The sequence below is a fragment of the Agelaius phoeniceus genome, chromosome 1 (assembly GCF_051311805.1).
Source record: "Agelaius phoeniceus isolate bAgePho1 chromosome 1, bAgePho1.hap1, whole genome shotgun sequence".
NCBI classification, from domain to species: Eukaryota; Metazoa; Chordata; class Aves; order Passeriformes; family Icteridae; genus Agelaius; species Agelaius phoeniceus.
The window spans coordinates 131,626,887-131,643,472 of NC_135265.1; the positions used below are offsets into that span (position 1 = coordinate 131,626,887).

At 36.8% G+C, this 16,586-nt stretch overlaps 1 protein-coding gene across 1 annotated transcript in view; it reads left to right on the forward strand.

Moving 5' to 3' along the window:
- Positions 1–16,586, forward strand: part of STK3 (serine/threonine kinase 3) — a 127,138-nt gene that overhangs the window by 63,569 nt on the left and 46,983 nt on the right. The window contains exon 9 of the mRNA XM_054640889.2: positions 6,933–7,125. Within this exon, the coding sequence (XP_054496864.1) occupies positions 6,933–7,125 (193 nt within the window). The remainder of the gene's footprint in view (positions 1–6,932; positions 7,126–16,586) is intronic.

Genomic DNA, 16,586 nt, shown 5'->3' on the forward strand with positions numbered 1-16,586 from the left:
ACCATTTTCTTTTCAATTAAAGACATTCTCTGTAAGATGTTTCTTGAATGCATGTTGCTCATGTGCTGCATAGTAGAAAACTCCTGAACAACAGGTTAGGTGTAAGTGAAGCCTGCGGTAAGTGGTATTCTGATTTTAGTTTTGTAAGCATACCAGGCAGAGGTTAATCAATAGACCCACAAATTATTAGAGGAAACCAGGATAAAAATCTGGAAGAATAAAATGAAATCATTACAGTATTTGTGTTTGTCATTTTAGAAAAGGAAACAATCAATCCCCCAACCCCACACTTCACTTCAAAATAATGTATAATTTGACAATAAGCTCAAAGGTTGTGTCTTTCATTTAATTTGGAACTTGTTTATGGAACTGCCAGAAGAAGAGAAAACCAATTCTTTCTGCACTTCTGAGTGTTTATGATTTTGCTTTTGGAAAGGGAAGGCAGATAATACAAGTGCCAGTTTGGTATGGTTGGTATACAGTTTGGTAGTGGATGAAGTCAGCAGTCCAGCATTCAGGGAGGGATAAAGATAAATAACCCTTGCACATTCCTCTTCCTTATATATCAGTTTCACAGAATCCCATAAGAAATCCAGGGCTGCTTGTATGTGGTTTACATGACTACATGATCCTATAGTTCAGATGATAATACAGGTCTTGATAAGTCTGCAGTGATGGCAACAGTCCTAGAAGGAGCTAACGACAGTCCCTTATGTGTTACCTTATGTAGTAGTAGTGACAGTAAGTAATAAATGTATTTCTTCATATTTTAATATGTATAAATGGTTTTAGACTGTGTCTAGAATTGGAGTCACTGTTCAGTTGCAAAGTAATAGCCACTTGGCACTTCAGTTTTGAAAAATAACATCTCAAAAATGGATTTTTTCCCAATCATACTACTGTAAAAGCCTCCCTGTAGAAACAGACTGGAACTTTGAGAAATATATATTTAACAACATCTAAAAGCAAGAGCAAATATTGGTGTTAGTAGAGTCTATTGAGGTTAAAGTTCTCTCATGGGCAGTGAATTGAGTCCATATACTATTGAAAAAGAATGGTTTCAGTTAACCTGTCAGGGGCTTGAATTTATTGATCTAACCCCCCAGGAATTTCCTATGTAAATTGTGAGGAGTTCAGCTTGTTACTCCCTAGTGCATGATTTGAGACCCATCAAGAAGGAAGGTGTAAAGTGTTCTGACTGTGAAGTTTCTTATGTTAGGAAACCTGTTTAACCCTAACAGTTACATTTGAATACATTTTTGTGCTTTAATACCTTCTTAAAGTCACTTATTGTATAGTAATGGGCACTCAAGTTAAAAGTGACTTACCTAACTGGAAGTAGTATGGATTGTGTGGATTTGAAGAAATAATAAGATGCAAAGTTTTCACAATTATGTACTTAATTTTCAGGATCAATTCAGTTGTCCTTCAAGTGAGGAAGAGTCACTTTCCCCCCTAAAAATTTTTTCTTTTTCACCACCGTCTGTGAACATTTTATAGGATGAGAAGTTGTAAATTGTACTGTAAATATTTTTTACTGTTCAAAACTTTGTATTATAGACCTGTAGATAGCTATCCAGGCTGAATACAGTCTTCATGTCTGTATCCTTCCTGAGAGATATATCATTATAAATAGCGTGCTCAGAATTGATTTTATGCCTGTTATGAGAACTGCTCATGTGATGAGAATGCCTTGTGACAAACTGACATGTTTTGATAGGTGCTGAGGTAGTTGTACAGCTTTTTTTAATTAAGCAAAAACCATAAGTGTTGTGTTCTACAGAAGGTTAATCCCAATATCAAAGTTTAAATGTTAGTTTAGGCATTATGAGACATGACCAATCTCTTCTCATGCATTTTTGGAAGTGTGATGTGAAGTGGATGCTGGGGCTGGGCAGCTATATTATGGGAATGTAAAGTAACTCATTGCCTGGCAGCTTACAGAAAACATGTCTAAATATTTGTTTGTGTGGACCTTTAAAGGAGTGAGCTAACAAGCAGCTCTCTGTACCTTTTCTTTTACATTTTAATGTTGCTATGATCTGAGAAACGTTGAAGTCTTTTAGAATATTAAATCAAGGAATTACTACTTCAGTGATCCCTTTTTTCTTCTTGGATACTTGATGGTTGACAATTATCAACACCAAAGCCAACTGTCAATAATCAATTGTTCCTATATGTAGAATTATTTATTCATTCAGACAAAGGGTTATTTTTTTAATCCTATATTAATTATGAAAATATGTCATCTGTATTTTGAGACTCTAAGAAATAATTGCTGTAATTATTCCTTTATATTTTTACAATATTTTTAGTGTTGTTGCAAAGGAGCTAGTGAATCAGATGAGTTATTTTGTATTTTAAATCTGATACACTGTGCTTTACTTTTCTGAAGGTTTTTATATTTGCTTTCATGTTTCTTTCATATGTTGGCATGTATATGTTGTAGCTATATTTGTCTATATATATACATGTAATTTTACATGAAAGTGTTAAAATTTTCTCTTTCCCTGCCATTTTTTCTTCATGCCAAAGAACACTTGACATATGTGTTAATTAGATTTGATTGCAATTCTTTAGGTGTCCTGAAGTTAGAAATACAGCATATTGTTAAAACCCACAGCAGTGTGGCGCCAGAAACTGGTTATAGGAAGAATAAACCTGGGGAGGTACAAGCATGCAGCAAGGCTTCATTACCTGTAGGTAGAAAATGTGCTTAAGTGCTGTTTTGTGACAGATGCCTGTTGAATGTGGATTTGACTGTGTGCTGAAAGTTAAGTTTTTACCTGTTTTACTGATGGGTCTAATCTTTGTGTGCTCAGTATTAATCATATACGCAGGTTGAAGTTTGGCTTTGTACGTTAGGAGCTATTACAAAATCCTTGTGCTTGACCAAACTAAATTGTGTGTTTATGTAGCTACTGCAGTGATTTAAAAAAAGATAGCTGTGACTACAGCTACATTTTTCAAAGGTGATGATGAGGTGTTAATAGTAAATGAAATTATTTTACAGGATACTAAATTTTGCCAGCATGTAAATAAATCTTCCTTTAATACCTAGCCGAGTTGGCCGTCTTTGCTGCCCTCTAGTGTTCTTTTAACATGCCAAACCACAGGCAGAGAGATTTTAGCAGTAGCTGCTGTTGTATTTGCTTCTCTTGTTTAGTTTTTTATCAGTCTTCATCCCTACTGATATTTAAAAGGCAACAGAAAAATCCTTTAATCTTTATCACCTCGGCTCATTCACTTCTGTACTGATGTAGACGCTGGTATGGTCTGCAAGGCCAACTTCTCTGAGAAAACTTCTTGTGTGATGAGGTCTTTGATTTTACAAGTATATAATGGAGTCTTGGGTGTGGTTTCTGCTGAAGTCTTTTTGAATTTTCTATCCTGATAATCAAACCTCTGTGATTGCATTTTTATGCTCTTAAGGGTTGATTTTGTTAATAACATCATTCTGGTAAATAAGGAGATCCGGACGGTTAGTCTCATATGATTGCAGGTTTTTGCTGGTACTTTACTTGTACTTTACATTATCATGTTATTCAGAGTTTCTGTAGTCTGTTATTATTCTGTAGCATTTCAAGAGATTTTAGAATTCTTCCTTGTGCCTCACCTTCTCTTGCTGTACAGTGGTGTAATTGAAATCCCTTCCAAATACAAGTTTGGTTGCTTATTACTTGTACACAGGAGAGCAGCAGACAGTTTAACTCCAGAGTTAGTTGTTTTTATTGTTTGATTCTTGTATCTGTTTTCATAAACAGTATGAGAACATGACACTTCAGCTTTAATACTTCTCTTTTTTTTCCTGCTTAAAATTGCGATTGTGTTTATTTAATCAGTGTGTTTACCTTTTTAACAACAGATCACAAATTCTACACCAATATTTATGTACTGTAAAGCACGAATCAGAATTTGTATGAAGAAATCACTTTCATCTCTCATGTAAATGTGCACATCCATAACTTGGATCCACTGCATATTTTTATTAAGTTACATTTTCAGAACCAGTGTAGTCTACTGCCATATTAGCAGAATCTAATATTTGTGAGAAATACTGGAATGACAGTTCTGGAAGCAATCTGTGTTAGCTCCAAAATTAAATATTCTGGGCTGTGCACAGGCCACAAGAAGTTTGATATTGTTCTGTCTCAGTACATCATTCCTGATAAAAGGAAAACACTATTCATCAAAATTGTGTACTTCCCTTTTTATGACTACTGTTCTTCTAGTACTAAGGTGGGCTTTTGTGATCCTTATTCTCCTAGGGGCTAAAAGATGACTGTTCTCTTTGCTGAGAGACAATACTAAGACAAAGGCTTTTGGCAGTCAGATTGGAAAATGAAATGCTATTCTTTGGGCCAAGTCCAGGTAGTTGATTTGACTGAAGAAATAAAAGATATTTTTTCAATTAAGCAGAAGTTATGAAAATGGTAATTTAGGACTCCATTTCATAGTTGTTGATATTGTTAGCCATCACCTTTTCCCATTAATTGTACAATAAAAGTTTTGAGCTCAGGAAAGTGTTTGTTTAATTTCTTATTTCAGCTTAGGTAAATTTAAGGCCATATGCACTGCAAGTGCATATTAATATGGATATTAATATTAGTCAGCCTGGTCTGTAAATCAGATGTAACTGTGCCTTAAACTCAGAGATTTTTATGTGAGAGATGCCACATTTGTAGTGATTAATAGGCAAAACACCAGTATGTTGTGTCAGCTTTATGTTGTATTGCAGTACGGAAAGAAACACCTGTAGGTTAACTGTACTGGCACTTTTAAAATACGATGCAAAACTACTTTTTTTTCTGAGTACCCTATTTAGAAGTGGGAAAATGCAATTCATAGAAAATACTGGGGTTAACAGTAACATTTGGTGGTAGATAGTAAAGAAAATTGAAGCTGCCACCAGGAGGAGCAGTACCAAAATATTCTCATTTTTTCACTGTCACAGTTGCCTAGTGCTGTAGCTCTAAGCTGTCTGTATCTTTGGGAATATCACAATTTTTTTAAGGGTAGGGTGTTAAATAGAATGCAACAAAAAAAAAAAAAAAAAAAACCAAAAACACTGAAAGAATGCAAATGAAGAATTCAAGTATTTTTGTAAATTATAATCTGGAAAATAATAATTCTTTTGATATTTGGAACTTTTATTTAAATCTGTTTAGTCTCTATCCTGGCTTCATTATGGTATGCTGTTAGCCAGACTATCAAAATTAAATCTGATATTGTGTCTCTTAGTTGAGATACAATAGAATAATTTTCAGGAGCTGGCATTACTGCACTCAATTTTCTGTATCTACCTAGACCAGCCCTTAGTGAAACAGGCACTCAGGGCATGCAGCTCATGTGTCTGTGCGAGAGGCAAATTGTCTGCCATGCCAGGGAGTGAGTTCAGTGAGAAACAGAAAGTGCCAGACCTTGCAGGGGTCTGAGTCTGGGCTTTACTTCTTCTGGCATTCTGACTCTGTTCTCCCTAGCCCCTGCACTTAGTTACTTCATAGTTTAACATTTAAAATCTATAAAGCAATGCCAAGATTTAGGAAAAAGGGGAAATTTGTTAGTGGGTGAAGACTTGTTTTAATGTTACATATTAGCCTGAATGTATTTAGAAGTCTTGTAGATGTGACATTTAGGGTCATGATTTTGTGGTGGATTTGGCAGTGCCAGATTAACAGATTGATGATTTTAGGGATCTTTTCCAAATTAAAGAATTCTGTGATTCTGTGTAGCAACAACATGTTATTTGTAAGGGGTAAATTAAAAAAAAAAAAAAGCCAAAAAAGCAAGGGTTATGTAATAGTCTTCCAAACTATGTAGCTAAAATATTTTGTTAATCAGGGATAAAATTCATTTATCAAGGAACTCTAATGAAATTTTGACACAATAGAGAAAATGGATGCATATATGGTTATAGAACTCATGAAAGTAGCAATTGTATTTAAAGAACAACAATTTGACATAGAGTAACTTCATAGTGATGAGTATTATTGCTTACATTTAAGCAACAAATGAGAATATTTTTTTTTTTTACCTTGAGTAATAGATTTTTTTCAAATAGAAAATGTGTATAGTCACAGTCCATCACATTACTCCTGAAATTCTGTGATGTTGTGTGTATAATCAAAATCAGATTTTGGAAACCAGTGGGTTTTCCCATTAGTGTTTTCAAATATTGATATTCCATATGAATTTCATGTTTCATTAACTGGATTGCCATTAGTGCTCTGTTTCAAATTCCTGACACATTACTGTTTACCAGTTCAAAATGTTACTTTCTGTCTCCTTGATATTATCTCCCCCACACTTAGTGGGTAAGTATGTGCTCAAGGGCTATTTTTATGTGTGGTATTAACAAGTTATTTACTCACATTTGTAACAAAGATTTTAAAATGGCAGTAAACACTTGAAGTAAGTCAAGTTGATTTTTTGTTTCTGAGAGGGACTTCAAAAATTCTGTTGGAGATTGTTTAATAGCTAAATTGAACATGAACCTATCATCTGGGCTCTGTATGTAATGTCAGATACTGGGCATGATCCTAAGTTAAGGGTGCTCAGCACCCTTTGTTGACAGTCCCTTGCAAAACAGCAAAATCTCTTTCTCTAAATTGTGGTAATGATTTTTGGAACTCAGAGAGATTAAGTGGGTCATGAAAATCACAAAGATAACTCAAACCTGAATGCTAATGCAAAGTGAATGTGTAGGCCATGTTAAACTTACCCTGCTATGCATCTGTGAGAGAGAGAAGAGTTTGTGTTTTTCTTTATATGGAAGATTTTTTTTATTTTGTGATTTCTTTTAAAGTTTTAAGCCTGGAGTACAGCAGTACAGCTAGGTCACAAAAAGATAAAATATTAATCAATAAGTAATTGCATCTTACCTTTGTTTTGTTTTAATGATCTGCTGTGTCCTGGTAATCGTTTCCCCATAGGATGAAGATGAGTTGGACTCTCACACCATGGTGAAGACCAATTCAGAGAGCGCTGGTACCATGAGAGCCACCAGCACAATGAGTGAGGGTGCTCAGACAATGATTGAGCACAACAGCACCATGTTAGAATCAGACTTGGGGACCATGGTAATCAACAGTGATGATGATGAAGAGGAAGATGGGACCATGAAAAGTATGTTGTTAATTTGCTTTCTTCTAATAATGTGTTTTCTCATGCTGCATGACAGTGTTGTATCATGAAAGGCTTTAAAGAGTCAAATTCTGTGGTTAAAACAGAGGGAGAGGGGTTTTTGTGTCTCTAAGCACTCTGTAATTTGTAGAGAGAAAGTTGACTACAGTGGGAGATTCAAAGCAGAAGCCTGGTTTTGGTGCTTTGCTAAGTTTCTCTAGAGGACTCTCAAATTGTCCTTCTGTGAATTGTACTGCTTGTCTTTTTGTCTCCTGTCCCACATACAGCTGGACCAGTTTCTTGGAGCTAAACTGGTGTATTATGTGAGGTGCTGCTGTTTCAATGTCAGTGGTCCTGGGAATGTATCATGACTCTCTTTGGGGTCAGCAATCAGTAATATATTTTGCTGCAAAAGCATTTTGTAACTCATGATCACTTAGCAGATCTGTATTTTTTAAGCAAATTATTATTTGGACATTTTTTGGAATGTAATTCAACAATGGTTGATTTAAGGCAACAATCAAAAGATTATTGAAACCTAACTAAAAAGTTCTAATTGATTTTGGCAGCATGTGAGGGAATATGTAACAAGGAGAAAAAGAAATGTGAATGTTTAATGTATAAAAATATAACTTATACTGAAATATCTATAAATACACATTTTAAAAATAGTTAATTTACATACTTACTAGCTGATATGCTCATTGTTTGGCTGAAGACTACTGCAGATTGAGGTCCATGAATTTTAATAGAATTATTTGCATGATTAGGCAGCATCAACAGATGACTCTAACTCAGGCTGTAGCTGCCTGATTTCATGAGGCACAATGTAATATTTAACTCCAGACAGTTGCAGGGAGGGGAGGCTGTGGGAAGTTGTGTGTGTGTAATATAGAGAGCTGATATCTCAAGAGTGGAATTCAGTGCCAAATAAATAAGTTTGTAGTGTTTCCTAGCAAATACAAAGCTGCATTTGTGTTTGCATGTAGATGTAATTTGCTCAAGATTACCTGATGTAATTTGCTCAAGATTATTTGGAAGTGCAAAGCAGAAACTTTTTTGCGTGTACAGGAAGTTGGAAGGAAAAAGGGGTTTTGTAGATCTTGCTTGTTTGGCTTTTTTGTGGTTTGTTTTGGGTTTTATTTTGTTTTTCCTTTAGAGTTCTCAGCTGTGTGATAAAAAAAATGGGGAAAGATAGTATGAAAAAATTTAGAATTAATTTTTAGGGTGGAAGTATTATGAATTAGGCTTTAGTGCAGTTTCTCTGCAGCTTGACAAATCAGTCTTTATAAGTAAGTTCTGTGAAAGTAGTTTACCAAATTGCACCACACTACCCATGCAGTTTTTATATATGCTGAGAGGAAATTCCTGTTGCTAGGCCAAACAGATCAGAAGGGTGGCATTGGGTTTGCGTTGCAATCTCTTAATCCGTGTTTTATTTGTCTGCTGGGGACATTGCTTTTAAAATGTACTGTTATTTTCAATTTTTAATTGATTCCAGTTACAATCTGTAGTTAGAGAGTTGCCTTTCTACATCTTCACATTTGATCAGTATATGTCTTAATCCCATTCTTTTTTCTTCTCAAACAAGATTAATCTTGGGATTATTCTCCTTCCCCTCCATCCTGTCCTGTAGATGACTGTCTTGAGCCCTGTAACTGCAGCAAAGCAAATCCAGCAAACTGGAGGTAGTTTGCTTCATGACAAGTGATGGTTTAATCATTCAGCTGTCAGGCCACAGGTTTGGTTTCACCACTTACTTGCTGAAATTTCTTGTATTTTGCATTAGGCACCCATTATTTGCATTTTTTACATTAAAAACTAGAAATAATTCAAGAATGGGACCTCCACATCTCTCAGCTAAAGATGAATATAAATCATGTCCACTGTAGCTGGTCCTCTGGTTCTTTGATTGTTGTGCTATTGGCTGAAATAGGAGCAATAGCAAGTTTCCTAAAGAAATGTCACCAGGAAGGAACATAAAAATCCTTTATGTCCCTGAAAGGCAGACACAGATTTTGTGTTTCTTTGTCTCGACAAAGACAGGAGATTTTGGAGATTAGTTGCTTTTTCCAATATACCTTTAGAGGCAAAGTAGGCACTTTCTGGATGTTTGCATGATTTGGTTATAGTAAATCAAAATTAGTATCTTAAAAGTGCTCTTTGATACTGCTGAATAACAGAACATTGCAAGCAAGAAGGTTGGAGAAATAAACTTTGTGAACTAGGGAAGAGAGATTTCATTTCCTTCCTAGAGACACAAAATATTTATGACAAACTTCTCATTTAATTGCTGTTGTGTTTAGTTTCATGTTTTGTTTCCTTCTGCCTTTTGTTTCCCTGCTCAAGGACAAAATAAGAAACAATAATATGTTTTTATTTATAAGTACCCATGCTTAGAGGCCTCTGGGAGCCATGACAGAAGATAACTAAAACCATATTTTTTTCACAAATAGGGAATTGTGCCCAGATAAAATTGGGATTTGGAACAAAAAGAGGCCTGTCCTTCTGCCCCAACATACATTATACAGTCTAGTAATAAACAACATTTATCCTGTCTTGCTTGGTATGCCTGTGCATGCTCTGAACAGAGACTCTGTGAACAGAGACTCTGTGGTACGTACCTGGATGGAGGAAAGAAAATGAAGAACATAGGAGAGTTGGGAGGAACTTTACAAAGTTTAACGTAGAGTAGAGGAGAGATGAGAATGATGGAAATACTACCTCTTTTGTTCGGTTGCCTGGGTTTTACTTGTTTTTGTGTAGAAGCCTTTTCATATGTCAGTGGAGAGACTGGTGTTCAGACCAGCTTCCTCACATTCCCCTTGTGGTGTTTCAGCAAGGCTTAGTGTTAGGGCTTTCTGGTGCACCAACAATACCATACCTGTGGTCATTCTCTTTTCTCTTTTTCACTAACATGCCCCTGCTTCTCTTTTTTGCCCTGTTGAATTTATATTGGCTATCTGCATTGGGCTGGAAAAGAAGTTGTCTCTTGGTGCAGTTTGGGTTTCTTGTGGATTTCTAACTGTTGCTTCAGTCTTTGGTGGAACTTAGAGATAGTTTGTGGTTGGTAACGAATGTATTAAAAGACAAGGACAGAGAAGTCATAAGGTGGCATTCGACAGCTAGAATGTAGAAAAGTAATCAGGCTTTGTTTTATTACTTTTTGCCCTGTAAGACATGAACATTTTAGGTTTAGTCAGTATAATTCTTAAATGCATTCTTCCTTCTAATCAAACATAAGAATATAATCTTTGGGACAGCAGGTTTCCTTCCCTGTGCTTCCCCCCTCCCCGCCACCAGATGACTGTTTTGAGCAGCACAACTCCAGCAAAGTTGGCAAACTGGAGATAGCCTGAGGCAAGCGATGGTTTAATCATTCAGCTGTCAGGCAACAGGTTTGGTTCCACCACTTACTCTCCTGTCTTATTAAATACAATGGTATTTTTGATTACAGTGGGACATGCACCATGCTGTGGAATCTACATGTTGATAGAAGAATTCATTAATTGGTTTATTCATTATTTTTAGTGATTTCAGCATCCAGGGTAAGGGACTGTTTGATATTGTAAGTCAGTCTCCTCTGTGATATGAGGTGTATGCTTGGATAGCTCTGGACTGGTGCTTCAAAACTCTTACTTCAGCTGGTGTTTCAGCTGACAAGCAAAAGCTGGTGAAACATGCTTTATAACAGCTTATGTCTTAATTTCAGTAGGAGTTTTGTAAGGAAACTCAATTATGGGCTGGTTTCAGTGTTGCTGTAGCCTAGGTATTTACACTTCACAGATGTATTTTCAGTCAGGCATGTTTACTGTGCCCCCAGTAAGATGGTTTGCTTGGTGCCATATATAGGTGTACTATATAGGTGTATATGTATAGAGCTGATAGATGTTTACAGGTCTGTATTGGTTCTCAAGCCATTTTCTGTGACTGGTAATAAAGTTGTTCATTTATGTCACTAGTAGTAGTATATTTTTAAAATGGGAATTTTTCTTTTTAAATAATGTTGTTGTCAATTCTGCTTTTGAGAGCTGTTGCAGAATGCTAGTTTAATGTGGATTTTCTTTGTTTTGCTAAAACCAGAAATAAAGTGTAATTTGGCTGGAATGGATTGATGGGAAGTGTTTGAGCAATGCTCTTGGGCACATGGTGTGATTCTTGGGGTGTCCTATTCAGGGCCAGGAGTTGGAGTCTATGATCCTGATGAGTCCTGTCCAACTCAGAATATTCCATTATTATAATAGTCGTATCATTGAATATTTTTTTCTTTTTTCCAGGGAGTGAGGGTAAAAAACCCCAAAAATTATTAAACCAGTTTTACAAGTCTTATTCTCAAGAAGCAAAGAAATGTTTTGTGCTAGATACTTTTCCTCATTAAAAATTGTAACTTGGGTTCATAGTCCTTCAAAAAGTCTCTGAAAGCTTCAGCTTGAAGCTAGTTGAACTAGTTGACAATTATGTGGATTTTCCATTTAGATGCCAGTTGCAACTACTTCTGGTAAATAGGTGTATCATACAACAGACAAAAGACTGGATGAAGCCCGATGCTGAATGAAGGCTTGGGTGTATAAGTCACTGTGATACAAAACCTGTGAACTCAGTAACCACTTTGTTACACAGCTCTCAGAAGTCAAACATTTCTTAGATCTGTCCTGTGGTAGAATCCCAGCTGCTCTGGCCTAAGCAACTGATACAGTTTCTACTGCTGCTTCCTTGTGGTTCCCAGTAGCCTGACCTCTAATTCTTTGAGGTGGTTGCTTAATGGGTGAATGTTAGCAGCAGGACTTTCCCACTCATAAAATACAGTCACAATTCCTGCTAAAAATATGGCTGAAGGAGGTGACTGTGCTGCTTTTCATGTGGTAGTTCACTGTTAGATGCATTTGCCTGGAGACTGAGGTCAAATTGACATTCTAGGCTTCTGCCTCCCATTTCCCAGAATTACTGCCACTGTGTTGCAGGGCACCTTGTGAGGGGAGAGAGTAGTGGTAGGAATGTACAGAATACAAAACCTGAGTAGAGTATGATGTTGCATAAGCTCTGGTAGCCTTTGCAGCAGGGGTGAGAGCACATAGGTATGTACAGGTCTAAAGAAGGCTGAAAAGCTGATTGCTTTACAGCTTCTGACTCTTAATAGTGACAGAGCAGTGTATTTTGAGGGAATAAAAGATAATGACAAGATGTTCACAGAAGCACTTCAGACAGGAGAGCCAGATCCCTAACTTCACCAAGCAGCTGAAAATGTTCCTCAGTTGAGTGGTAGATGGATGTAGAAGGCTGTGCAAGCTCATGGCTTTGGGCAAAAGGAAGAAAGCTTTCCTCCATAGATATGCAGCTGCAAAGAGGTCCAGTGTCCTGGTAGTCACAGAGTGAGAGAAAGACTTATATACTTTCTACTGGATGTTGTAAACTCTCCACTCCAAAATGCCAAACAAACAAAATACCAGCACCTGTGCCCTCCCAGGAAATTGTAGTGGGAGTCTCCTTTCTGTAGGAGATGGTCACCCTCATCTGCTGACCTTTCTTGTTAACTAACAGCAGAACTTTTAAACAGAACTTTTAAACAGCAGAACTTTTAAACTGGTTTAAAATCAATTTGATATTAATATAATACTTTTCTGTTGGAAATGCTTCACTGCAAAATAATTTTTCATGGTAGATGACATCAGTGGAATTTTGCCAAAACATATTAGAGTGGAGTGTGCATTCCTCTTTATTTTGAAATGTGTGTTGAGAATTATTTGTTTTATTTGTGATATGTTTTTGAAACAGTGTCATAGAGTTGGTGTTGTGTTGTTACCTCATCCATTTTATTCAGGATACTTTTTGGAAGAAATGTGCTTGCATAACTATTTGGGGACATCCCTATTGGCTGTGTTCCTATCGGGGTATTGCTGAGGTAGAGTGTTTTCAGCACCAGTGGTGCTCTCTGTGTTTTATGGCTTGCCAGCAGTTTCTGACTGTTGTTTGTTATGGCCTTTTTTCCCAAGCTGTCTTTGCAGTAGGCAACTTGTAGGGATGGTAGAAGACAGATATTCTTAAATATTGGAATGCTGAAAAACATTTTTAAACATGATCATTGCTTATTGAAAAGCAAATATTTAGAAGTACTGAAAAATCCAGATCCTTCTAGAATAGAACAGGCTATTGCACAATAAGCTTTCAGTGGAAGTGTGGAGTGATACTGACTGTGCTGCAGATTTTTTGTGGCTGAATAGATTAGTGAATTAATTGTCCTTAAGGGAATCTTCTCGTATTATACTTCCAATTTTCTTGGTTTTTGAAAGATGCTTGAGACGATAACATTACTCTGTTATTCATGAAAGTTTAAAAAAGTACTTTCAGACCAAAATGATTTTATTTTGGGGAGAAAAAAGAAAGGTGCAACCTTTATCACTTTGCTCTGGCATAAAGATCCTGAGTGTTTTCTAATGTAAATAGAAAAGAGATAGCAGCTTTCACATGGCCTTTAAACTGGTAGATGTCAACCCATTCCTATGAAACACTAACTGAACCTGTTAGGTTAGCTAGAGATTGAAACAGTGTCTCTTTTTTCATTTATTTATTTATAAAAATAAAACAAAACCTTAAAAATTAATCTCTAAATAAATTCTCCGGGGTTTTTTACATTGGAGGAAGAAACAAAAAAAAAGGTTGAAATACCTCTGGTCTCATCATTTTGCAGTCACATTTCTGGTTTTCTGTGTGAGTTTTTGTATTTGCAGTGAAGGTAAGCAGCTCTTGCTGTTTTAATTGGGCTAACTGACTGTATGCTCAGTTAAAATCAGAAGTGAGGTCTAAATTCTTACTTAGCAAAACATAAAAAACACTCTCAAAGTAAAAAAATAAATTTTCTTTGCTTACCTTGGAGTAATTTCAGTCCTGTTGACCCAATTTCCATAATATGCATTTGGTAGCAAGGAATTCAGAGGGGTTGGTTTGTTTTCTGTGTGTAGGTAGTCTTCTATTACATGTATAAGGAAGATTATTTATAATAGTTTTAAAAATTACAAGCAGAATAGTTTTAAAAATTCTGAGCAGTGCTTGGAAAATCTTTAGTATTGCCTTATATGTGAGAGAATGGAGATTTCCTTACCTGTAATGGGCAAACATTTTGGTACTTGGAGTTTTGCACAGAGACACTGGCAATCTTTTTGTTTATAACTATGTCTCAGGGATGAAACTTAAGTACAGCCATCTCAAAACAAGAAAAAATTGATTGTGAAAGGCCAGCAATGTGGTGTCCTATCTTTTTTGGTACAAACAGTTTCAGGGATTTTGGGCAGTAATCACTAAGTAATGAACAGTTTGTACTAAGAAAGTGCAATGTATTTCTGTTTTTAATTCTACCTCTTTCATGCTACTATCTTCTTTTGGATCTGTTTTCTAAATGTGTGTTTTTTTTAAAATTTGGATTCTTCCATTTTTCTCCTGCCCTACTCAGCTCTCATGAGACTCCTCCTGTAATACTGTGTTCAGCCCTAGGACCCCCAAAACAAGAAGGACATGGAGCTGTTGGAGTAAATCCAGGGGGAGGACCATGAAAATGATCAGAGGGGTGGAGCACCTCTGATATGAAAACTGGCTGAGACAGTTGTGGCTGTTCAGCCTGGAGAAGAGAAGACTCATTCTCTGCATCAGTTCCTGGGGAGACTTTGTAGGACCTTGCAGTACTTAACAGGGAGCCTACAGGAGAGCTGGAGGGGGACTTGTGACAATGGCCTGTAGTGACAGGACAAGGCATAATGGCTTTAAACTGAGAGAGAGCAGGTTTAGAGTGGGTATTGGGAAGAAATGATCTGCTACAAGGGTGTTAAAATGTTGGAACAAGTTGCCCAGAGAAGCTGTGGATGCCCCATCCCTGGAAGTGTTCAAGGCCAGGTTGGATGGGACTTTGAGAAGCTTGATCTAGTGGAAGGCATCCCTGCCCATGGAAAGGGAGTTGGAATTAGATGGTTTTTAAAGGTCCTTTCCAACTCAACCCATTCTATGACTATATGCTCTTTCCTGTAGTTATTTGGCTATTATCCCTGCTGTTTACTTCTCATCCCTTCCTCAGTCCCAGAGGAATGTGCTTCAAGTGATCTTGAGTTTAGTGGGGGCAAACTTGGGAGATTATCTAGAGAAGAGGTGTCTGCTGTCTGGTCAGTTAAATTTAACCTGGAGTTTAGTTCACTGAATTATTAGTTGTTACTAATTAAAATATGGTGAGTAGAGATCTGGGATTAGAAAAAAAGTACATGAAAAAATGTGAGGAAAAGAAGGTGTGTATGGAAATAACAGATTGACTGAAGGAATCATTTTGGAATTGAAGGGAAGCAGCTAAAGTCAAAATCACTAAAGCTTAGAGCATGATAGTAGAAGCACACATTAAAAAAATGCCAGAAGAAATGTTACTGGAACAGAAAAATTTCAAAGTAGCAGAAAGAAAAGAAGCAATAAATCAACATGCAGTCTTGGCTTCTATCAAGAATAGTGTGGCCAGTAGGTCCAGGGCAGTGATTGCCCCCTCTACTGAGCCCTGGGGAGGCCACACCTTGAATCCTGTGGTCAGTTTTGTGCCCCTCATTTGAAGAAGGACATTGTGGTGTTGGAGTGTGTCCAGAGAAGGGCAGTGGAGCTGGTGAAGGGTCTGGTGCACAAGTCCTTTGAGGAGCTGGGGTTGTTTAGCCTGGAGAAAGGGAGACTCAGGTGTGACCTTATTGCTCTCGACAACGACCTGACCTGGTTGTAGCCAGCTGGGGGTTGGTCTCTTGTGCCATGTCTCAAGCAAAAGAATGAGAGAAAATGGCCTTAGGTTTTGCCAGGGGAGATTCAGATTAGATATTTGAATTCTTTTTTTTTTACAGGAAAAGCAAGTAAGCATTGGAATGGGCTGCCCAGGGAGGTGGTGGGGGCAACATCTCTGGAATGCCTGGCAGTGTCAAGAAGTGTCTGAATGTGGCACTTGGGGTTGTGGCACCATGGTTGTGGTGTTTCTAGGTCAGTGGTTGGACTAGAAGATCTTGAATGTATCTTCTGGCCTTGATGATTCTGTGAAAATATGGCAGTACAAAAATAAACATTAATGAAAAATCAGGCTGCTGTTAGCCATGCAGCAAAATTAGAATGAATTAGAAAATCTTTAGACAGAGGAGATGGAAAGAGATGATGAAATAAGAAGTGGAAGAGAGGGGAAAAACCCACTTAGTGAATGAATAAAAACAAGTGTAAAGTCAGATAAGGAGATTAGCAAGTCGTAGTAACCACGTAAAACACAAGCTCAAAATATAATTTCAGTTTTCCTTTTCACTTGTAAAAATAAATACATAAAATTAAAATTCCCATTAATTTGTTATGCTTGTAATTTAAATGTATAGTTTTGTCTGATTTGGTGTTAGGTGCCTCCCACTCCCCAGTCTTAGTTATTTGTCCTGTTTCATATTTCATTTGTGGAAATGTATTTTATATATCTTCATGTCAAA